The sequence below is a fragment of the Episyrphus balteatus genome, chromosome 2 (genome assembly GCF_945859705.1).
Source record: "Episyrphus balteatus chromosome 2, idEpiBalt1.1, whole genome shotgun sequence".
In the NCBI taxonomy this organism is placed as follows: domain Eukaryota; kingdom Metazoa; phylum Arthropoda; class Insecta; order Diptera; family Syrphidae; genus Episyrphus; species Episyrphus balteatus.
Window position 1 is genome coordinate 72299758 of NC_079135.1, and position 24965 is coordinate 72324722.

A 24965-nucleotide genomic window follows, 5' to 3' on the forward strand; every position below is an offset into this window, starting at 1 on the left:
GACCTAAGTAAATATATCTACACACCATTTTTTCGTATTCTTCTTCTTAACAATTTTAAAATAGGTATACCTACCTTAAGCACTTATATACCTACAAATCTTAAATACCTATGTACGTATGTACCTACCTTCCTTACCTATAACTACGTAGGTACATAACCTTCCACTTAAACTTATATAAAACTTCGTAATACTTACGACTTGACTAAATTCTTTTTTGTTCCAATTACCATTTTTATTTGATTAGTTTCCGTTACCGTTTCCATTTTCCACTAATGAGCGATTGAACAATGAGGAAAGAAGACAAAAACATTTTGTCTATACCTAACTAGGTAGGTACCTACCTTACCTCCAAAGCTATAACGTCTTGAAGTTGAAGACACAATAGTTTTTCAAAAGAATATTATTTGTATAAGTGCACACCATCACACACTTCAAATACCTACCTAAGTTGCAAACAACAACAATTTCACCCTATTAACAGCTACTAACGAGCTAACTAATTAGAGCGCTCCAATTACAAATTTGTCCTCAAGGGCTCTTCCAAAAACACATTCAACATTACATTCTCATGGAATAGGTTTGTATACCTACCTCCCTATAACTTACCAACAACAATAAGAAAAAAAATAAAAGCATAAGAAAAATCCAACAAACACATTCTCAAACTTCAGTTCAACTCTCCCACGCAACATAAAAGAAAATAAAATGTCAAAAAGCTCTAAAAACCGAACAAAAGGTGAATTAGCACAAATTTCCTCTCGATGAAGGGGAGGATTGCGATTACGATTACCCACCCTACTTTACTTACCACACCATTCTTGTTCTCTTCCCAATCCCAATAAAATGTCAAATAAGATGTGTGTGGGCTGTCGGTTGTGCTAAGTGGGGTGAGAGGGGGGAGGGGGTATGGTGGGCGATAATATTATCCCATTCCAATTCTCCATTACACTGGAATATCACAAACCAGAATAACGACTATTGTTTTAATTGCCATTAAAATGCACTCTCCTATGCTGCGTGGCTGCTGCGGCTAGCTACTCCACAAGTCCTCTCAGATCAGCACAAATGCAGAGCGCGAGGTGCAGATTAACCGCTTACTGTGTAATAGAGTAGCAATAAATTCATCCAACTGTCATTCAGAACGAGAGCAAGAAAAACCTGTCTCGAAAAATGAACACGCCCTCTTTTTACAAAATACATGCGCTTTCCTTCGCAATAAACTCTTTTACATGATAATCTCCATAGATCTAGTACAATTTTACTGAGAAATTATAGCAAAACCGTCAGTGTTCCTATAATTCTGCTCTCTTTCTCTTTGAAACTCTGACACGATTGGCTGCAATGACAGGTAGTTTGACATATTCCGGCTCAGCCTCACATCCATCAATGAATTTACTTTCAATTACGAAACGCCAGAGTGGGACAAGATGGTCTTACCCCATAAAAGAAAGAGAACAATGCTTGCCATGCCGTTCCGTGTGCCCCCTATTGACTTGAGTTTTGTAAGACCGTTTAACTGGGAGTTTTTGTTTCCATAAATGATGGTGGTTGTTTTTTTTCCACTTTTTTCCGGTCTAATGTATTCGTATTCATTGGATAAATGGGATGTGTCTTCCTGACACGATGGCGCTGCAAGCGCAAGAGAGATAGCTGTAGCTGTTAGTCCAATTGATTTGGATTCAATGAGTGGAACAACAGCAGCAACCGCTCGATGTGTGGTAGAAACGGGGCAAATGTCGAAATGATCGGGGCTTGTTTATTCACCATGTTGTTAGTGTCGATTCGACAGCGTGCCCGTTCGGTTGTCAGATGTTGGATGTCATAATTTTTTGACTGAATAGGGATTTTTATTTATATGTAATTGTTTTAGTTCAGTGGACTGATGACAGATTAAATTGATAATAATAGTTAACCGGTGACATACGGAAAATCTATCCAATTTGTGAGTGATTTATGTGAAACGTCATTTTGGATTACCAAGAAAATTTAACAAAAAAATTGATTGTCAATTGAAAAAGAATACAAAAAATCTGAGTGATTTTAATGTGATGTGTGTTAAACAGTGAACCAAATGTCATTTGAATGATTTGAAAGAATTTAAGTGTCAAAACAAAAATACCTTGTTTGCATTTCGTGAACGCACCCATTTGTAGTAACATTAATATAAATTCGAAGTGCGAAATTATACCTTAGTCGAGACAAAAACGACGCTTTAACGCAGTCACAATTACGGCCACCGGAAGAATAACGAGCGACGCCCACGGCGATAGTGATAGTGAAGGGACGACGAGGCACACGACGACGACGGCGACGGCAATGACGGTGCCCGTACAACGTGGATCGATGGCGGTACTGCAACCGCCGCGATCCCGCTTTATGATAACGGATATTTTAGCTGGCAGTGCAGCAGCAGCGGCGGCGGCAGCATCTGCAGCCGCGGCAGCTAATGCCGCCATGAATGGAAATGATAACTCGAGCGACCACCACATTTCGCCGCATCATCACCATCATCTCGCTTCGCACCATCCGCATCTCCAACACCCACTGTCGCATTCGTTGCATATGGTCGGTAGTGGCGGCGGTGGTGGTGGAGGAGTAGTTATCAACAGTAATGGCCCCACAAACGGTCTACATTCTCATTATGCGCATCCTCACCATCTGCAACATCATGCGGCGGCGGCAGCAGCTGCAGCAGCCGCAGCAGCGGCGGCCTACAATTCTGCTCATCGCGATCTCGATGATGATCATGACCGCAGCGGTCGATCGCCTTCACCGCAGGGACCGCGTGACCTTAGCGTACCTCCGGGAGGTGGAAGCAGCGGCGGACGAGCCAGTACCCACGATGACAGTGACAGCGATTCCAGTGGAAATCTGGATAGTCACAGCATTTGTAGCAATGGTGAGTGAATCAAGGATAAATAAACTACATTTTTAAGGTTTAAACAAAATGCAAAAGAAAAAACTATAAAAAATGACAAAATTCCTTAATCTGTCAAATTGTGCGGTCAAGTCTTCTGTCACAATTTATTTCTTGCTCCACCATTCGAATTGGAATATAATGAAAGTTGATACATGCATCCGCATCGTTATTCGTATTGTGTGTTGCCTTTTGCCACAACAGAGTGTGTGTGTGTGTTTGTGTTTTTTTTTTTTTATAGTAGGTAGGTATTGGTATTAGAGGTATTATGGGGAGAGAGTGTAGAGGGAGATTTAAATGTCTCGTAGGCACTGAAAGATGACACCTCTTGTCAAATCGATGTTATTTTTATTGTGATTCACATGTCAAGTGCCAACCGATTACAGTTGAGTGGGTTCAGTGAATTACAAATTTAATACTCAATTGGATTGATACTTAAGGATAAGAAGGAAGAAGCATACACAAATTAAATTGTTTTCACAGTCTTCTGTGTATTTTTTTTTTTTTTTTCACCTTGGACAAGTGAGAATGCGCGTTGTAAGCCAGATTAAGGCAAATGGAATTATTTTTAAAGGCGGAAGTGTCATTGTAGCGTTTTTTTTTTTATTTTGTTACCAAATTCATTAATTTGTGAGAAATTTGAATTAATGAGATTTGAATCAGCATTTCAAAAAAAAAAAATTGGTTGCCCATTAGCCAAATTTAATATCTATTATTTACATATCTACTCAGCATTTACCAAGACTTTTAGATCTTTCATTCAATTATTTCCTATTCAAACTCAGAATTTGTAAAAGCCGTCGGATCTTTGTATAAAGTTGCTGTGACAGCGTCATCTTAACTTGATTATTTCACTGGTAAATCGTTATTATAGCCGTAGTTTAAGGCATTCCATTGATGAAAAAGTTTAAAAATGCGAAAACCCTACATGATGGAAATATTGACAGATCTTCAACTTACGGCTCAAGTTTTTAGCTAATATTCTAATAAAGCAGGGGTCGAACTACGGCATACGTTCGTTAACGTACTGACGCTTTATGTTTTTATCATTTTCTTCTGATTAAATAGAGAAAGCAATAGTCAAAACGTTAACGAACGTATGCCGTAGTTCGACCCCAGGTTATAGTTACTCATAGTTACTTACAGCACTACGCAACAAACTATATTCTTTTACCAGAAACCAAAACCAACCAAAAAAAAATGTTTGTTCTGCCAAGCATAGTTTCAAAATTGATTTTCAGAAAACATTTTACATCAAAATTAGATTCCTAAAAAATTAATCATCTGTACTAAGGTTACCAGTCTTTCAACAATTGGCCTTTTTACGCATTTATCTTTGTCTTTGCTCTGTTCTTGCTTATAGGAAAAATGTTGTTTTTTTCAACCTATTTGGGGTAGAATTCAACATCTTCGAAGTAGAATGTAACTTCTTCGAAGTAGAAATTAACTTCTTCGACGTAGAATTCAACTTCTTGGACGTAGAATTTAACTTCATCGAACTTCGAAGTAGAATTTGACATCTTAATAAAAAGCCCAAGACTTTCTGCTTTTGGAATAAACTTTAGCCATAGATACATAAACAATAGATCGCAAACAACTGCAAGTCAATAGCCATGTTCCATTAGAGGTGGTATTTTACTCGTGACTAGAAATCTAGTACAACAACTACGAGCTCCCATCTCCTCGAGTAGAAGATTGTACCACTAGATCTACTAATGAGTAAACTATCACCTCCAATGGAATGGTTCTAATAAGTGATGGAGGTTGAGCCGCCATCTTTTGGAAGGTGGAAGTTTATTCACATTTCTTCAAACGTGACATTTGACGTTTATATGCAATCCTAATAATATTAAAAATTAGGTCGCGTCGGTTTAGCAAAAAGATAAGGACTTGAAACTTGGAGAAATTTTTTTTATTTCGAAACTTTTGAGCCCGTATGCGCATTAAAATGATACAAGGACACCCTAATGTATACATTTTCAATTCATATATATACATACATATCTGGAAAGGCCCAGTTTTTAAGTCATTGATCATGCAAGTTAGGTTGCATGTAAATTACATGTATATTTGGGGTAAAATGTTCGCCTTGGTTAAATTTTGACAGATGTATGTTGAATGAAATATAGGTTAAAAATTATTAACTTATAGATCAGGCTTAAATTTTAACCAAGGTAAAAAATTTTAACCCAAATTTTCCAAATTAACTCAACTCTGGATTAAGTGAAAAAAATTTATCTAACGTCCTTTTCTTCGAATTTGTAGACATTTTCATTATTTTTAATTTCTTTTTTTTTTAATAAAATGGTTTTTGTATTGTTTATTTTAATTCTGCTTTTTTTTTTATTATATTTTATAATTACCGAATTTATTGGTTATTGCTGTTACAAATTACTCCCAACCAAAGTCGACGGGCATTACATTTCTTATAACAAAGAAAAGAGACCTCACACATAATGGCATAATTTTGTTTAGTTATTGTGATAGGTACTTTTTGTTCCGGTATTCCCTATTATCATTTTAAACAAAAGTACGAGAAAATAAAATGTTTATTTTTACCTTTTTTAAAAGAAGTTTTTTTACTTAACAATTTTTTGAAGTCAGAAACTGCTGACGGTACCGGATGATGTCCCGATTTGTTCACTATTTTTTCTAAAATTTCTTGATTTGTTTAACAGTTAAGTTATTAATTATAAGTTTTGATTAAATTCTAATAAAATCTAGAATATTTTTATAAAATAGAAAAGATACTAAATAAACTTCTCTCTTAATTTAATTTTAAACTATTTTTAATTTTTATAAACATCATGTGCAATTATTTTAATTGAACTCTTATTTTATTTGAATAGTTTTGTGGAAAATGTCTATATTCATAAAAATTTATTGTTCGTCAAACAAATGGTCATTGTCCTACATTATCGGCATTATAAATATTGTAAAACCACAGTTTTGTATCAATTCTACGAATTTTTCCATGCACAATTAATGCCTTTAAAATGCGTGAAAGTGATATTGTGTGACATAAATGTTAGTAAGATAGGGCTTATAACATATCCACCATCCGGAATTCATTATAATATTCGACAATTTTTGAAAACACATTGAGAAATTAGAATGTGTAACCAATTATTTGCATGTTTACCTATCTAAAGTATTCATATGTATATAAGGTATTTTTGTATCTATTTTGTTCTCAGATTTGTTTAGATAATTTGAGAAAATTGCTGCTTAATATATTGTTGAAAAGCTTTTCGTAAATGTTATTTTAAAAAAAAGGTGCTGCATGGGTAAACATTTTCAATTATGATAATCGTTTTAGAATACAATTATTTTACTGCTGTAGAAAGGTATATTATACCTACATATATTTTAAAAGGAAGAAAAATATTATAAAATCAAAAACAGTTTACACGCTATCTTTTAAGTTATTTTAATATCTTAAACCGATTTAAGTTATAACGTTTTTATAGAATATTTATGATAAAAATTAATTAAAATTAACATTGTTTTAACATTCATATCGGTATTTATCAAATACAAATTACCTTCATTGTGAAATAAGTCAACAAACGGTTACCTTGCTTAGAGTATTTGAGTTTTTAATTGGGAATTACACTTTTGTGTTTAATTAAATTGTTTAGTTAATTTTTAAATCACAGGCAATTAACATACTTAGAACCTCAAAACTCTTTAAGCACTCCAGAGAAAGCCATAGCCATAGTGTAACTTTTAGAGCCTCTGCACAGGCATACTCCATAAATTTTACTGACCGATAGTTTAGTTATATACATTTCCTGTTGTATTTAAAGCGAAAATATCTTGTGTAAACCTAACTGGTTTTGGTAACTATGTTTTTTAGTAGTTATTCGTTTTGGCGGCTGAAGACGAATCTGAAGTTGTTCAAAAAATTTCTCACGACGAAAATAAAAAATTATTACCAACAAAATTCCGGAAAAATAAGTTTTTTCTCGATATTTGCGTTTTACTTAAAATGAGTTATTTTTTTTTTTTGTCAAAAAGAGTCTTTGAAAATTATTTCACTTTTTCAAATGGGCCAAAAATTTTACAACACTATACGATAACACTTGCGCGGACTGTAAGGCTCCTATAGCTCACTAAGAGAATCCGTCACGTGCGTTACGTCGAAGTTTTTAACTGACAGTCGGTTCTAATGAGAACCGACCTATAAGCAACGGATCGGATGGAGTCCGACGGATGCGATGGAAAAAGTAGTCCAACTTTAATTTCTTACATCCGGCAGATCCGTTGTCATAAGTTGTCAAAAATATCAGTTCGATTTTCGTTTTCTGAGGGCACATCGGAGAATGTCAGAACTCAAAACTGTGTTCTTTTCTTCTCCAATTTAATGAATTGTGAACTTTAATTTTTTTGTGTGGTGAAATTGTAATAAAAGTAACATTTTAGACCTAACTACATTTCTGAATTCTGTTAAAAAAAATAGTTTTTATAGAGATCCAAATATCTGACTGACTGATATCCAGTAGTGCATTTTATTTTATTTACCAAAATTAAAACGATAATTGTAGCTTACAATGGTCGGAAAAAGTATTTTGACAAAATGAACATTTTTCTAACTGATGAGAAGAATCTGTAACGGTTAAACGTAAAATAACTAAGTTGACGGTTATTTAATAAGTATATTATGGTGAGTATGTTAGTATATTATCATGGTCAATGTCAGTCAAATAGTTGGTATTATGCTTCGAGGTTGCATTTTTTTGTATAAAAAGTGCTAATTTTTGAGGGAAAAAAGTATTTTGACAAACGTTATTTTTCAATGTTAGTAAGGTAAGGTAATGCATTTTACTTGTTTAAAGCACGTATAAAACTGACAGACTTGTTAAGGCGCCGATTTGTTAAAAAAATCGGCAAAACGGCGGAACTTAACATTGAAATTAGTGCATCTTCTGTTTCAAGTCATAATTTCGGTGTGTCTGTTAAAAAATCTGTAGAGAACTGAATTTTTCACGGGAAACTATAAATTACCAATTATGAAAACACAAAAATATAATTATACTATCCAAAACTTACCACGAATGGTCCAAAAATGAAAAAAATGCACTAAAAAAACTGACGCAATTTGAGGAATTCACTTTAAATCGCGGATTGACTCCAAAAAGACTGGATTTGGAAATGCCATTCTTTCATAAAACCTTGTTAGCAAAAATACAATTCGCATTGACCTCGAAAAAGACAATTTTGGCATATTTACTACAGCATTTACGTCATAAAACAAAAATTTAAAAAAATTGAATTATCAAAGGGACATGTTGTTGTGCTTTTCGCTTCTGGAACAAACTTGACCAAATTTTTACTGAGCTTTAACAGTTCCTTTGCGTTTAATGGATCATTGAGACAGAAATTTGTGGGAATATGGTCCATAAATCTTTGTTTTTGAACGAAAGAAGCATACCAATATTTTCCGTTACAGATTCTTCTCATCCGTTAGAAAAATGTTCTTTTTGTCAAAATACTTTTTCCGACCATTGTACATTAGACAAAACATTGAACAGACCTAAAAATTTGGGCTGAGCTGTCAGAAATCAATCCCTCATGCAACGTTTTTTATGGGTCCCATCCGTCAATTTCAACAGGTTGATTGGCGCAACGCACTCAACGGATTCTATGGGTTGGGTCTTAAACTCATAGTTTTGAAATTTTACAATAATAATGAAGGTGAGTTGGCAGAGTAAACATAATACATTTTTTCGATTTCGTTCACCTTCTAATTATGGCTTTGCGGTTCTAAAAACTTGAAAATCGTGACGAATTATTACACATTATTTAACTGATATTTACACAATTGTTTTTTTTTAAACAATTACCACAAGATATTTACATATATTGTACACTCAAAAAACACAATAAAAAGCATTTAGTCAATTAAAACTCTCATCTCTAAATGGCGCCCAACGTAACAAAATGCGACTAACAAGAAAGCAAGACAAATAGCTAGCAAAATGATATCATGTTTCTGGCAATATATTTTATGACTTTTGACTTTGCCATCAATATAAATTTAACAAAGCAGGTCAAACATTTGATTCTAAATCCAACACACGTAGATTCAAATCATACCAACTATTTTTTTTTTTTAAATTTCAAATCAAGATTGTTTACCTGTCAAAAAATCAACTTGATGAATGAATCAGAACTATTATTTTCATCATCTCTTAGCTTTTATGAAAAGCCGCACAATGCCAAAGGAATAAAAAACAAAAACTCGTTTATTTGTTTTACAATCCTCGGGATGGCCAATATTCGTTCATTTATTAATTGCCTGTATCGCTGTTTACGTTCAGTTTTATCTTCAGGTCGTATAGTCGTCGTCGTCGTTGTTGTTGTTTCTTATGTTTTGGTCTGTTGAGGTATTATACTTTTGTTGGTATATGAACTACATAGGTAGGTCTGCCGGATCTTTGCTGAAAGATGTGGTGTCGTTCGCTCGTGGCCAATGTGCCATAAGCCAAGCACCCAAGAAGGTGCGAGACGATAAAAAAAAAAAAACAAGCAAAAACTCCAGCACCCAGCACAGCACATGGTACAAAGGCGAAAGAAATTCACTTGGACACGAGCACGCGGCTTAATTGAGACCAAGTCGCCATCGTCGTTGTCGTTCACTCACTATACCTCACTATAGAGTTACTGGTACATATCCATCCCGATTCCGATCCCGTTCCCGATCCTGTATGGGGCTTTGGGATATTTTGTATAACAAATACCATGTCTTTTGGTACTCAGCATTCCCCAGATATATCTTACACACAAATAAGTAATAAATTCCCCCTTCGGGCATAGGAGGAGGACGCTCGCAATAGTATCTCGTCTTTTGCGATATAAATTTCTCTGGAACATGGATTTTACATTTGGCAATTATTATCACGGTATATAGAATATGCAGTCATCCTGGTTGTCCTGGTGTATCTATGGGCGTTTTATTGTCTCGAGAGACCTTGTGTGACATATTAATTGGCACCTAGTTGCTGAAGAACACTAATAAATAGCGAAAGATACACTTTTTTTGTATAGAGGTTAGGTTGGTATCTTCTTTAGATGAGCGCCTTTTAAATGCTTCACTGCCACTTGGTGATTGTGCTTAATCGATCGTTTCGAAACAGCTATATATGTGGTGCATTAATTTATTAATTTTTATTTCTTTTTGATCTGAGGTATTTTTCTTAAGCCTATGCTGCATTAATTTCTTCACCTGGGAATTAGCAGAAAAGACAACATTGTTGCAAACAAAAATGCAACATCAACAATTTTGTGCAACAAATTATCGATCGTGAGAGATTAAAATGATATCAAACGAGAGTTAATGTCAATTTTTGTTCATATTTTTTTTTTCTTAAGCCGCTGACGGTAGAGGTGGTAAAGGAAGTTAGGTTAGGTATAGGGCGACTTTTACCCCTGCTGCATCAACATCGTTGTCGTTGTTTTCGTTTAGTTACTGCATTCGTCCATCAAGTCGTCGCAAAGCGTCATATTATGTCCGTTGATGGTTGAATTCTTCTCATAAGGTGAGAGAGCAGCAGCTCCCTGCTTCTTTATATACCATCGCACATCGCACGTAACGATCAATTCGTTGATATGCTTAAGACATTAATCTCGTAATCAGATTATGAGAGCAGTTTTTCTTGGCTTTTCTTATTTTCTTCTTATAATATTATTTTTTCTTGTTTTATTTCATTCGTCTTAAAAAAATTTGTTTCTTTTTTTTTATTATTGTTGTTCTCATATTCAATTTCAGAATTTGAAATTACTTATTTTTTTTTGGTCAGTTTAGAGATCGATGTCGATGACATTTCCGCTGTTCAAATCGAAGAAGAAAAACGACACATCAACAAGGCCTCAACATCATACTATACCTACCTACTGTTGGGAAAAGGTCTTTTGTAATCAATATGTCGATACGTAAGATTGACATGTTTGACAAAGTTTTGGAATTTATATCTCACACGGGATACAAATTGGTTTTAATTGAATTTCGATTGAGTAAAGTTTTAAATGTCTAAGAGGTTTGACATATCCTTGTTTGTAGGTATATGTTTGTTTGTTGACTATTCAGTGGTTCAAATGAGAAATCTAGATTTTGAGCAGATTTAATCATAAGGATTTGTATCTGAATCGAATGAGTATAATGTTCATATGATGGAATTCACTTTTAGGACAAGATTTCAATATTGTGTACATTTGTACATATGTAGTTGTTAACAAAAGTTATGTTCTTTTCAAGAGCCTTCAAAATATTGGCATTAACTGCGGAATCTCTTACTTATAAACCATGATAACTTTTGCAACATGTGCAACCAAACCAGCAATATATCAAACAATTTGTAGAAAAATGTACTGTTAATTTAAGTATGGGTATTGTTAAAAATATAACACCATGCTTTTGAACAACTACTGAAAAATATGTACTAGCAGAATCTTGAAATCCACAATATAAACGAAAGTGCGTGGTATTAAAAATCTCTATTTCTTGTTCCAAAATAATCAATCCAGATTTTTTGCATTTTTTATACTTTAAATTCCGTATTCCTAATTTAAAGTATAAAAAATGCAAAAAAAATCCGGATTGATTATTTCGGATTGAAATCTTAAGTAAGTCACGAAAGACCAAACTTTTAAGTGTCTGAAATTTCAATTTTCCAAATTTCTAAGATCTTCCCTAATTCTTATTCTAAAACAATTAATCCGGATTTTGTTTGTCCTTTTTCATACTTTAAATTAGGAATACGGGCCAAACCTGAAGCAAGTCCCGAAAGCCCGAAATTTTAATTTTTTAAATTTCTAAGATCTTGATAGAAAAAAATACTGACAGATCCGAAAAAAGAATCTTGAAATTCACAAACCTTAGGTCTGAAATCTTGAAAACACCAAATTCTGAACATTGGAAATTAACATAAACAGGAATGCAAAATAAAAAATCCCTTGTTGCTGAATTTTGAAATTTTGGGTACCTATGTGAAATTTTAAATCTACTTAAACAAACAAAATTTTTAAATTTGAACAAGAACTAGCAAAGTCTTATTTATCCAATTATTCGAACGTCAAATATATTTATCTGAGTGTGTTATATGGACTTAGTCCTCTATTTTGCTATATTTGAAAGTTGTTATTCAGGTTATTCCGGATTAGTTCCGAAATTTTTTTTTTGAAGAATTTTCAAAATTGGAGGTTTTGGAGTATTGACTCTCACCGTACTTTTGCCCCCCCCCCCACCCCTTTTGAACATTTTAAAATATCAGGTTGATATTCTGTTTCTCTATATTTTAACATGTTTTTGAAAAACAGAAGATCAACCTGTTTTTATTTTAAGGCCAAATTTATTCATACTCTTTTAAATTAAAAGTAGCCATGGCTACTTAAATTCTCCATTAAATATAATGGAGACTGAACAAATTGGGCAAAAAAGTTGAAAAATTATAAATAGATTGAGAAATCGAAAAAATGGGGAACAGATGTTTTTTTTGTTTTCGGTCCGAACTATCGATAAATTAAATTTAGAGGTCGAAAAATTTGGAAAATTTTAAGGAAAAACTTTTAAACCCCGGAGCAACTTTTAAAAATTCAATTTTTTTTTACAGGGGCTCTAAAATCCCCATTTTTTTGTATTTTTCAAATACAAATTTAGAACATTCTGGAACAAAAAAATTAAGGCAACATTGAAAAGTTTGTCTGATAGCATCTTAAGATCATTTTTACAAGGTAATGAATCTACTTCCTAAAATTTCCGTTGAAAGTGAAACAAAACACGAGTAAAAAAAGAGATTGAATTTTCAAAGAAAAATGAAATGGTGCGGACGTGGTGCAGTCGTGGTGTGGCGGTGGTCCATCGAATTTTTCATTCAAAATGAAATGGAGCGGACGTGTTGCAGTCGTGGTGAAGCGGTGGGGCGGTGCAATAGAAATTTTTGATAATGGTGCGGACGTGCTTCAGCGGTGGTGCGGCGGTCAAAAAGTGGTGCAGTCGTGGTGCAGCTGTGGTTCGGCGGAATTCCATTTTTACTCGGGAATTCGCATGTTATTTCCTGAGATTATAATTCGTATAAATGAGGATACTTAAGATAATTAGAAAATATATTTAAGGGAATTAAAAGGATACTTTTAGGACTATGTATAACACAGAATACGTTTTTTATTAGTAACCAGTACCTACGTTATGAAAATTACAGATTATTCTTTTTTTTACAGAACAAAAAAAATTTCCATGACATACCACCTTTTCTTCATCAACCTAAAAGCTAGCAAAACGATATGAAACCTTGCATGTTCTTGACTAAACATCAAATTTATAATGCAATTGACAAAAAAAATAGTAGAAAAAAAACCTGCCAACAAGTCATTTCAAAAATAGATGTGACAAAATGCGCGAATGCAATAAAAACCTAGACCTCACTTGCTTAGTGTAGAGTAGACCCACCATTTGGTTGCAATTTACTAGATACCATTTAATTACTTTAGCTAACAGACGATAAAACTCAGCATAATCCATTTAGTTGACACAGATATTGGTAAAACGCGAATGGATTTAAACGCCACAAAGTACTCACGAAAAAAAAATTGTACAAAAAAAAAAGGTTAAATTGACTGACAGATAAAAACAACAACAACAACTACGACCAAAACGCTAAAAGAACATAAAAATCAGCAGCTACAACGCTGACTATGGAGCGGCTCTATGCCACATGTCGTAATAATGCTGCTATAGCGAAAGCGCCAACTTTACCAATAAAAAATGTTTATACAAAACTATATCTACAACAACTACACTGTAGTTTACCTAGATGTTTCTATGAGATAGATATACTTTTATAAATATCCATACATATATTACTCAGTGTTGTGTGTACGAGAGTATATAAGTGGCAATGAGTTTGTGCCTATAATAATAATTGGTACCATTATCGCATTTAACACTGCTTAATACTGTTTAGGAGCAATTTGCATATCGAAATAATGCGTTCAATGTGTTGTTTCCAGTTTTGTATAGGTAGTTGTATGTTCTTTGATTTTTTTTTTCTATTTTGTTTTTTTTTTTTTACAAAGCATTTAGATATCTACATGTATTGGTTTGACTTGAATAGATATTATACATAGTATAGAAGCACTTTAGGCTTAGTTTTATGAGGTTGCACGATAATGATGCGAGGATGACCAATAACTGCTATAATAGGGGGGTTTTTATATATTTTGTTATGAAAAGATTGTAGGTGTATAAATATGAGGTTTCCTTCTGGTGATGGAAGTGTTGAAAATTTATCATTAAGTTATTTATAAATTATAATAATGAGCTGTTGATTTAAAAAGGCTTCATTCTGTGATATTTAAAAATTAAGTCATTTGTATCGTTTAGGTTTGCAAGTTTAAGTAGATTGAAAGCTTATTTTGATTTTATTTTTCTTTGAACATGTTACGAGCTACCTATATTTATTGATTTTTTTTGAAGACTTTATTAAATTATTAGCTCCTACACTTGATTTTTGTTATTGTTTACATATTTTTAGCAAAAAATTCTCCTATACATAAATTCTTGGTTTTTCTGTCTATGAAATTTCTAAGAGCAGAAGTTTTTAGCTCTGATAAGTTTTATTTTGAGAGTAATATTTAAAAACCAGACAAAAGTCACAAGTTTAAGCTTCTATACGGCTTCTATATGGCTTCGATATGGATTCTATAAGGCTTTTTATTAAAAGTTAGCTTGAGAATTAAAATAAAAAGTAGAAAAACTAAAAAGTCCGTCAAGAAAAGGAGCATCATACAAGTTATAGCTTCTATACGACTTCTATTTGACTTCTATATGACTTTTGACTTCTATATGAATTCTTTAAGGCTTTTCTTAAAAGTTGTAGTTTCGTTAACAACTTCTGGTTTATCAGAAGTGTACTTCCCTTAGTATCAGCAAACTTCTGTAAGACTTCGATAAGCAAGCTTATAGAAGTTAGATGAAATAAAGGCTGTGGTAAGACTTCTTCAACTCCTTTTGAGAGTTTTAGAGGAATCGGCCAAACTTAAAAACAAATGCTATGCAAATACCTGCTTCATATGAGGAACAAGTGTCAAATGTTCTAGTTTTAAATTATAACAGTGGCATATAAGGTGCCTTGCCATTGAAAACATTTAAGAAAATGATACGAAAAACTGCCAAAAATTTCGCTAAATTACTGACAAAAACCAAAAATTTCGACTTTTTGAAATATTTTTCTTTGCAAATTTCTTTGAAACTACTGTAAAGACCATTTGAAATGTTTGGTTAGTCAGCACGTATTATCTTATATTTTATTCATAAATATTTCTTCTAAATGCGTGTCTTCATATAAAAATTCAAACAAATCGTTTTTAACAAAAAAAACATGACATGTCAGTTATAATTAAATAATAGCTTTGCTGCTGTTTAATATGCTTGTTCTGAGTTCTCAAAGTCTCAACTCCGAACAAGTTCTTTACATCCAGATTGAAGAAGTTTGTATAGATCGTAGAGAATCCTTTACATTCTATTTCTCATCTCATTCATGTTTATATAAATTGAAAGAAGAAGTAGAAAAAAAATGAAGACAAACCGAAGGAACGACAAAAAAAAAACCTCCAACAATCGTTAAAATGCTCTTTCACGGTTCGTTAACGAAGCACGAACACAAAAAAAAAAAAATTAAAGAAAAAAAAAAAACCTAAAAACCTAACCAAGGAAAGCGCGCGCAGTTGACTTAAGTAACAAGAGTAGATATACGTTATTAAACTGATGCAGTTGCTTCACATACATACAAATATATAACGAATAGTGGTTAATTACTTATGAAGTCACATCAAGACTTCATCAAAAGCAAAAAAGATTCGCAGGTAGAGATACATGCACAAGCACATAGATAACTAGTAACTCTATAAAGAAGTAGTTAACTGCTTTTATAGACTTCGAAGTTGAGCCCGTTTGTATAGCTCTATAACCTACCTACAGCCACTGTGGATGGAGTCTTCGTTTGGTATATACAGGGTGTCCCAAAAGTAATGGATCAAACGAAATATGCAGATAGGCCAAATTTAGGGCTCTCAGAATTTGGTAACTTGCTCATCCCAAATCCTTACGGTTTTCAATTTAATGCAGTTTTTGTGAATTATCGAAAAATCTCGACTTTGCAACAGTATTTTGCTTCCTCCGGTCATAATTGATTTTTGTTTTTTACAATTCTTTCACTAAAACATTGCCTAATAATAAGAAATAATTATTTAATCAAAATATTTTTTATTTCATACGCCATTTTGCTGCAAATTATGTAACAGTTCCATGTTTTATAAAAACTCAATTTCTTACTTTTATTCGAGAGGAACATCCCGAAAAAAAATTGTATGGTGTGATACTGGTTTATTATTTCAAAAACTTGCCGTGTTATTGCACTTTTCAAAAATGTATACAAATTTCCAAAGTTCAAATTAGAACGAAAGATATTACAATTTTAATGCAAAAAAACAGGGGTTTTCAGAGCAAAATAACAAACAAAAATCGAGGCTTTTATTCAAAAAGAAATAAACAAACAACAGTCGAGGAAATGTGTTTATTTTTCTTTGTTATTTTTCTCTGAAAAGGCCTGTTTTGTTGCATTAAAATTGTAATATCTTTTGTTCTAACTTCAAGTTTGGAAACTTTTATACATTTTTGAAAAGTGCAATAACACGGCAAGTTTTTAAAATAATTAACCTGTGTCACACCATACAAATTTTTTGCAGTGTGTTGCTCTGAAAAAAAATTAAGTAATTGAGTTTTCATAAAACATGGAACTATTAATTAATTTGCAGCAAAATGGCGTATGAAATAAAAAATATTTTGATGAAATAATTATTTGTTCTTATTAGCCAATGTTTTAGTGAAAGAATTGTAAAAAACGAAAATCAATTATGACCGGAGGAAGCAAAATACTGTTGCAAAGTCGAGATTTTTCGATAATTCACAAAAACTGCATTAAATTGAAAACCGTAAGGATTTGGGATGAACAAGTTACTAAATTCTGAGAGCCCTAAAGTTGGCCTATCAGCATATTTCGTTTGATCCATTACTTTTGGGACACCCTGTATATGGTGTGACTTAAACTTGAATAGCTAGCAATCTACACAACACAAAAGAAGTGTTATGCTCAGATTGTTGTAACCATGCAGCTTAGTTAATTGAAATTGAGTTCCTTGTACCTCTATATTCGTAGGCTATAGAGCTGTTTATAAAGCAACCTGTTTGTTGGCAAAAATAATAATTAAGTATTTAAGCCTGTTGGAATATTTGCATAGAAAAATAAACTTAATCCGTAAATTCTTAAAGAAATTGAATACAATTTTTCTTAAAATAGCTACTGTAGTAAAATACTATTTAAAACTTAGTTTAGGATACAAAAGGTATAACATTTGTCGTAAGTTTGTTGTTTATTTTTTCATCGAGTACATATTCTGTGTGGTTAGCTAATACTTAAGTTTTACCCCGTAAAAAAATGGTAAGGAGTTCATATTCCAATTAAATTTTCAAAAAGAATAAGTGACAGATAAACAACAAAATATCAAGTCAAGGGTGTTTAAAATAACCTTTTTATAGGTTGTTGAGTCAAGAATGCAACGTGCAAAACAGTGTGGAACCCATTTTTAAAACACGTTATGTTTATCTACCTTTACGTATCTAAATAAGTCTGTGAACTACCTTTAAATTTGATTTGAGATTTGGGTCTTGTGGAACCTATTCAATTTTACATTTTTACATTTTAAAAGTTTATATAAAGCTGTTAGCTTCAACTTATTAGACCTAATTGTTTTTATTCAAAAATTAATGCCTTTCTCCACAATACATTCCATAAATAAAGAACATGATCCATATACAATTTAAGCCTTGTGGAAGCTATTCATTTGAAAATATTACGAGTGGATATAAAGTTGCAAGCAATAATAATTCAATATATAAGCTCAATCACCTTGAGCGAAAGTAAATAATATGAATATATTCCAAAATATTTTGTGGATGATGTTTTCATATTCACAAATTAAAAAAGTGTGAAAACCTTCGTTAAATGATATTTTCTATAGAAGAAATAATGTTCAAAAATGTATTGAGCAGAGATGAAAAATGAATACCTTCCACAACATGCATACATTTGGCAATGAATAATAATGTGTAATGTAAGTGCAGAAATTTCGAGCAAGAGATTTCCAAGATGTGTACTCGAATAATGATGATGAAAAATGAATGGGTTCCACAAATTTATATGACTAATGGAAATATATTCTGAAGATTTGAGCTGAGTGGAAACCGGCTTAAAGAAGACTTAACATACGTCTAACAACGAAAATTTAATCAAAAGTGGAATCTACAAGATTAAACATTTTTAAGCCAGTACTGTTACAGGCTTCAACAACAAGGTTCTTCAACTCTCTTTGCAAATCTTCTACCTTACAACTCTCTAAAGAAGATACATTTGTCACCTTCATAATGCCTCATTAATATTGGCTTACTACAATTGATATCCCTTCAAACGTTTACTTCAAACTTGCCGGTAAAATTGAGTAAAATTGCATTATTGCATTTCATAAAAATATTTTCCCCCCTTTTAAAAAATTACAAAATACAATGGATGCAATTTTATTCTTTATGCATCTTTTCATGTGACCACAGGAGCCACATCCAGTGACACAGTCAGAGTATTCCTCTATAAGATATACCTTCACTCCACATTGTGGCCATAGAATTTTCTTCATTTAACTCCTTTCTTGAAAGATATTTGTTGCATCATTGTTAAACGAGATGGAAGGAGTTTATCATCTCGGGCAAACATTTAGAATGGATCGATCATTTTACGCCTTTGTCGGCTTTTTTTTTTGATTTTTTTTATTTTTTTTTTATTTTTCTGCAAAATAGCACTTTACAGAGGTTAATGCAATAAGTGGTTTTTACGTTCAATAAGTATTTAGTTCTAAGATAAGGATTAGGTTATGTTACGGCCTTTTTATATTCAAATGACTTAATTTTGGAAATATAATTTGAAATTCAAAGCAATTTTTCAAAGAAATTAAGAACCGCCAAACTTTGACCAGACCACTCGAAATTGGAGAAAAAAACTTTGTAGCAATATTGCAAGGCAATTAATTATGATAAGAGTCTATTTCTCACTTGAAAAACTTTTTCTGTTACCAACTTAAATCTAAATAATGTTGATTAAAATTTATGAAATCAAGAACTTCGAGCCCTTTAAATACCTAACAACAAAATTTTTGTTGATCCAACCCTGTTAACTCTAAACTCCCATTTACAAAGCTATGCTCTTTGGAATCCTTGGAATCTGTTTTGTGGTCTTGAAATCACATACGACCATCATTGTGTTTGCCAGCAAATAAATAAAAAGTTCAACACAAATTGTAATACAATGCACAAGTCAGATACTAAAGTTACCTCTCTATTGTGATGTTCTCTGGCAAGCTGATGGCCAAGAGATTCCAGGTGTGCGCACTTAATTAGTTCATTTGCCATGTAAACGCTTGGATGAAGATTTTCTTTTTTTTTTCCTACTCTCTGTGTGTGCTGTTTATTTTTTTTTTCTGTTTTTGCATTTCAAAGACCAATTTGCATTTTAACTCGATCCAAGTTATGCAAATTAAGTTCCAAATAAAAAAAATAAAATAATTTAAGGTCCCAAAAAAGATTGTAGGTATGAGTAATGTGCGAGGGCAAATCAACACATTGGACTGCATGTTTTAACACCTCCTTAACAATCGTTGAGATTTATTGCTCCCAAAATGATGATAAACATAGGTACCTATAGGCAATAACATCCTCATTAAAATTTTCTTTATGACCACTTAATAATCATGAAATTAATGTTTTTGAATTATATATTTTGTTACCAGAAAAAACAGGTGTATTTTTTTTATTTTTGAAGATGGTTTTTTGGTGAGTTTTTAATTTCTAATTTATTCAATGACTATTTTCGACAGCAAGTTATAGACCAAATTTTATGATATCTAGACGAACGCATAAACTTAGGTGTTTGTTTTTTTTTCTCAAGTGTGATTAAAGATATAAAAATTTCTTCGTTGCGGTTATCTTAACATTTTTTTTTTTCTTTGTATTATTTTAATTTTATCCAAGGGCATCAGGCGTAATTTCATGCATGGGTTCATGTAGAAGACCCCTTGTTTTGTTGTTGTCGGTATTTTAAAACAAGGAGTTTTGGTATAACCACAATTTTTTAAAACAAGGTCTTTCACTTACGTACCTATCTATCAACGATAAGTTACTACCGGAGGGGAAAGGTAGGTATTCATTTTGGGAAACACCTTTTAAATGATTAATGATTTTTGAATATTTAGTGTACATAGATAGTAGTAGTTTTGTTTTAGAATGATATTTTCTACAACAAAGCGGTTTTTATGGTGGAAAATGTTTCAAAATACATGTCAAATCCCTTAAATGTGCTATTACAAGGATACAGTAGGGTTTCAACCTTTTTTACATTGCCAAAATTTAGATTTTGAAAATTTTAATTAGCTAACTAACTTACTTCTAACTTATTTTCCTAGTTTTTCGTTATTATGTCTACTGAAAATGCAAAACTGAAACAACTTCTTTCAATCGATTTTTTTTTCGAACTAATAGCGATGGACTAAAATTCCATCAAGACGTTGTTTTTTTTCTAAAAAGGTGACCTTGTCTTGAAAATTGAGTAAAATTTTTCTTTATACTCATAAGGTCAATTTTTGACACTTTATTGCGACTTTAGGGCCAAATTCTTAAAATTTTTCATTCAAAGTATCACTACGATTTTTAAAACAAAAGAGTTGAGCAGTAAACTTTATTATTTTATGAAACTGCAAGATTGCTTTTTCTTTACAATTTTGTGATTAAAATTTACTACCATGTTATAGTTCAAATGCAGACACAAATTTGGTGAAAATTATGGTAAACTGAGCCTTTACGAAATTAGGTCAAGTGTTTTTTTTATACTAAGTTTGCTTTGAAGAAAAACCAAAAGCCCAAAGTTTTATTTATCTGTTCGTTTGAAAAGTAAAAGTTTGTTTGGATTTTGTAAAACCAGCTTTAAATTTTTGTATTGACAACCATAAATGCTGTACATTACCGACATTACCGACAAATTTATAAGTATAAAGCATAATAATAACATAGGGTAACCTTACAAAATTGACACCCTATAGATTTGCTGACGTTTTTAAATATTTTCTACTTTATATTGATAAGAAAACACTATACCTACACAATAGGTTATTATAATAATAAATTCAAATTTAAAGTTTTTTTTCGCCGTGAATTCATATTGTTAAAGTATTTTCTGTCAAAATGATATCAGCTAAAAAATTGGTTTAAAATGTTTAAATTGGTCTAACTTACCTCTAACTAACTTCAATTAAATCGTACAACTCGAGATTTACAATAGGTAAAAAAAATTTTGTTTAACTTCAAAGTATATAGGTAGGTACTGAAAAGTCATTAAAACACTTAATAGATAGAAAATATACTTTTTAATATGCACTTAAAAAAAATCGGGTTTTATTCACTTTTTTGTTCTTATTGTGGTATTATTTATTAATAGAGCCAAGTTTTAGTCTTTCGTTAAAATAATTTTGAAAAGAAAATGCTGGTGTACTTAAACATAGGTAATACTCTCTAATTTTCAAACATGAACGAATAAGCTCAAGTATCTATACGAACCACTAAAATTAAAATTGATACAATGAATTTATTTCTCTATCTTTAAACGATCTTAATCTACTTTATACATTGCAATTTTCCATGTTCTCTATTTTATAAATACTATAGTCTTAATTGCTCCTTCCCATAAAGATATCTTCACATGCGCTTCTTTTCTTTGAACCTAAATACATATAATAATTTAATCAAATAAAAACAAGTAGAATACAAAATTTTAAACGGAAAAATGTAAAATAAAATAAAAAAATTAAAAAATAAAACAACACGCTCAATTCTACCGTAAATTGCCCCAAACACACACATATCTAAATATTAAAACAAAGCGCACTAAATTACTTCCTAGAGATCACCGTATGCGGTCCGCTAAATGCAAGACATAACTAATTATTTCCTCTTTGAGAGTGTTTTGGCTTAATAAACAACAACAAGTTGAGAGCATCCGTGATGGATGTAAACATATCATGGTTACCCACTTTGATGGTAATTTTTTCAGGTTTTGTTACCTATCTAAATTTTTATACTTAACCATTTTTTTTTAAATTTTGGAATGATTTTTTGCGTGAATTAAAAAAAAAAAAAAACAAACTAATGAGACTTGAACAAAGGTTATATACGGGTACTAAATATATATTGAGGAAATTTGGGGAATGCTCTCGAATGGTCCCGAAAATACCAAATCGTGTAAAATTTACTTGATTTGTACTCCCCTAAATTTTTATATTCTAAGAAGATCAATTTTTGACACTTTCCTGTCCTTTTCCGTGCTAAATCTTGAAATATTTCATTTAAAGTATTAATACGATTTTTAAAACAAACGAGTTGAGTAGCAAACTTTTTTATTTTATCAAACTATACATTATTGCGTTTTGCCTACCTTAATGTGTTTTTAAAATTTTTGTATTTACTTGACATGTATTGTACAAAAGCATAAATACACAAGTTTGTTCAAAATGATGATAAACTGTGTTTTTGAAATTGGTTTTCAAGTGTTTTAAGTCCCGGGATAAAATATTTTCTTTTTTCTAAGTTTGCTTTTCAGCCGAGACCTAAGACTTTTACAAATTATTATTTATCTGTTACTGGAATTTGTGAAAAAACCGCTTTTAGTTTTTGAATTGGCAACCATAAATGCTGCACATTATAAAGTATTTATGTAGTTAGTGGATGTTGCGCGCCGGTGCGGTGTAAATTGTTTGCGCTGTTGCGCCCGCTGCCGCTATGCCATGCCACCGTGTTAAAGCAAGGAAATCCAAAATACGATTTGAAGCTCATTAAACATGCGCATTTCATTTAACCGCCAGATGTGCAGATAAACGAACGATATACACAACTTTGCGATGGGGATGCAGATACCATATAAAAAAAAATTGGGTACCCAATATTTAAACTCGTATATTATATAGCAACAACAACTCTACACTTTTACCACGATACGATTGTAATGGAAGTATTATAAGTTGCTTTGCTTTGTTGCAGAAGGAATTTGCTCTCCACCATTGCGGAAAATTGAGTTCTTTTCTCCCCGTTTTGTGTTGTCAGTTAGTTTATTCTTTTATTTAATTCTTTTTCTTTTTTTTTGTATAAAGTACACAATTATGTTGCTTTTTTGTTGTTGTAGTTGTTATTGTTGTTGCGTTCTTCTTGTTTTCTCAATTTATTAAGGAAAATTCACGAGCTTATATTTCTTTGGGATGGCAATTTAAATTTTGATTAAATCATTCACACCTTTATTCACATCAGTTGCATAGTTTTTTTTTATTGAAATATGTTGCATTCTATCTTCTTACATTTTACATTAAGATAGGTTTACAATTGCAAAATTTGTAAAAATAAAAATAAGAATTGTAACTTGTTTTGCCTCTCATTTAGATACTAAGAGCACTCTGTCATTGTAGAAATATGCACATATTTTACTTAAAAAAAAAAATTATACCTACTAACATGTTTTCATGTTTTGCAACAAAGTAGCAACTACTTGTATTGTAAAGTAGTTTTGCAAAGTTGCGTGCCTCAAATTAGCAATAAAAGATTAGGTACACATGTGGATTGTGTTCTTACGTTAATTAGTTTTTACGCAAAAATGAACAAAATCGAGATAAATTTTAACTTAAAAGAAGGACATTTATGGATTTGATATATAAAAGGAAACACTTGTTGTTGAAGATATGAATATAAAATTAATTTTTTTTTGTTATTATCGCAGCATAGAATAGGTTACCATCACCCACAGTACATTCACACACACGTTTGAAGTTTATACTGAAATATGTACTATTCCCGAACCAAAAAAATTTTAAAATCCATATTAAATTAATGGTTGGAAGGTTTTAACTTTTAACTCTTGAGGTATCTTTACATACCCCAAAACTAATTAAAAAATGTATTAAAAAAAAAATGTAAAAAAAAATTAACTAATAGCTCGAATCGAAAAAGTCACCTAAAAACGTATTGAAAACAGTTTTGAAGACGAAAAGATTCATTTTTAAGTATCAATAAAATTATTGCACAGGATTTTTGAGTTGGGTCTAAGAACTTGAATACATTTTTTTCAAGGATAAGCAATAGATATTTCCAAAATTTGTAAATATTCGGTAGGTACATGGATTCGGAAAAATAAATTATAAAAAGGCAAGATTGAAATTTTGAAAAAAAGACTTGTATGATCTACAAATTTTTGATTACTTTTCTTCTACCTATTGTATTTGCCTTAAATAGATATTTTCGACATTTTTTTGATTTTAAATAGTTACTGCGTTAAGAAGCTGGCTTAGGAAAAAAGAAAAAGGTTTTTTAAAAACCTTTACAAAAATAGAGTTATTATATTATTGATAGCAACTTTAAAACAATAGTTCATAGACAAAAAATGAAAAAAAAAAAAGAAAAGGTACATGGCTAATTTCACAAATTAGAGCTATTAGTCTAAGATCCGGCCATAGGACGACCTACCCTCATCGTTATACCAGTTGAGAGTTATATTTTCTGAAAGCTAGTGTCTTAGGAAATAAATCGCACATGGGTTGCCAAGCGATATCCTGTCAAGGCATAGGGTTGCCAGGCCTTAAAGTTCATTTTTGCAAATTTTTGAAAATGCGACCCTGCTTATATGGCAAGCCTAAGAGTTATATAAAAAATATAATGTCATAGGAAATTTAATTTAAAAATTTTAATTTTCAGGATTTTTTAAAATTTGAAGTTTGAGTAGGGTAAACAAAGGCGAATTTAGAAAAAGGGCAAAAATCTATTATCTAAACAAAACGTGATAGAAATAAAATTGAAATTGGAATCGATAGATATTATAAATATATGAAAGCCACACATACAAATAAAAAATGTAAA

The 24965-nt window shown here is 31.7% G+C and overlaps 1 protein-coding gene across 1 annotated transcript in view; it reads left to right on the top strand.

Moving 5' to 3' along the window:
- Positions 1-1785: 1785 nt before the first annotated feature.
- LOC129910082 (homeobox protein B-H1) overlaps positions 1786-24965 on the top strand; it is a 53162-nt gene continuing 29982 nt past the window's right edge. Inside the window, exon 1 of the mRNA XM_055987338.1 lies at positions 1786-2902. Within this exon, the coding sequence (XP_055843313.1) occupies positions 2320-2902 (583 nt within the window). The 5' untranslated portion in view covers positions 1786-2319. The remainder of the gene's footprint in view (positions 2903-24965) is intronic.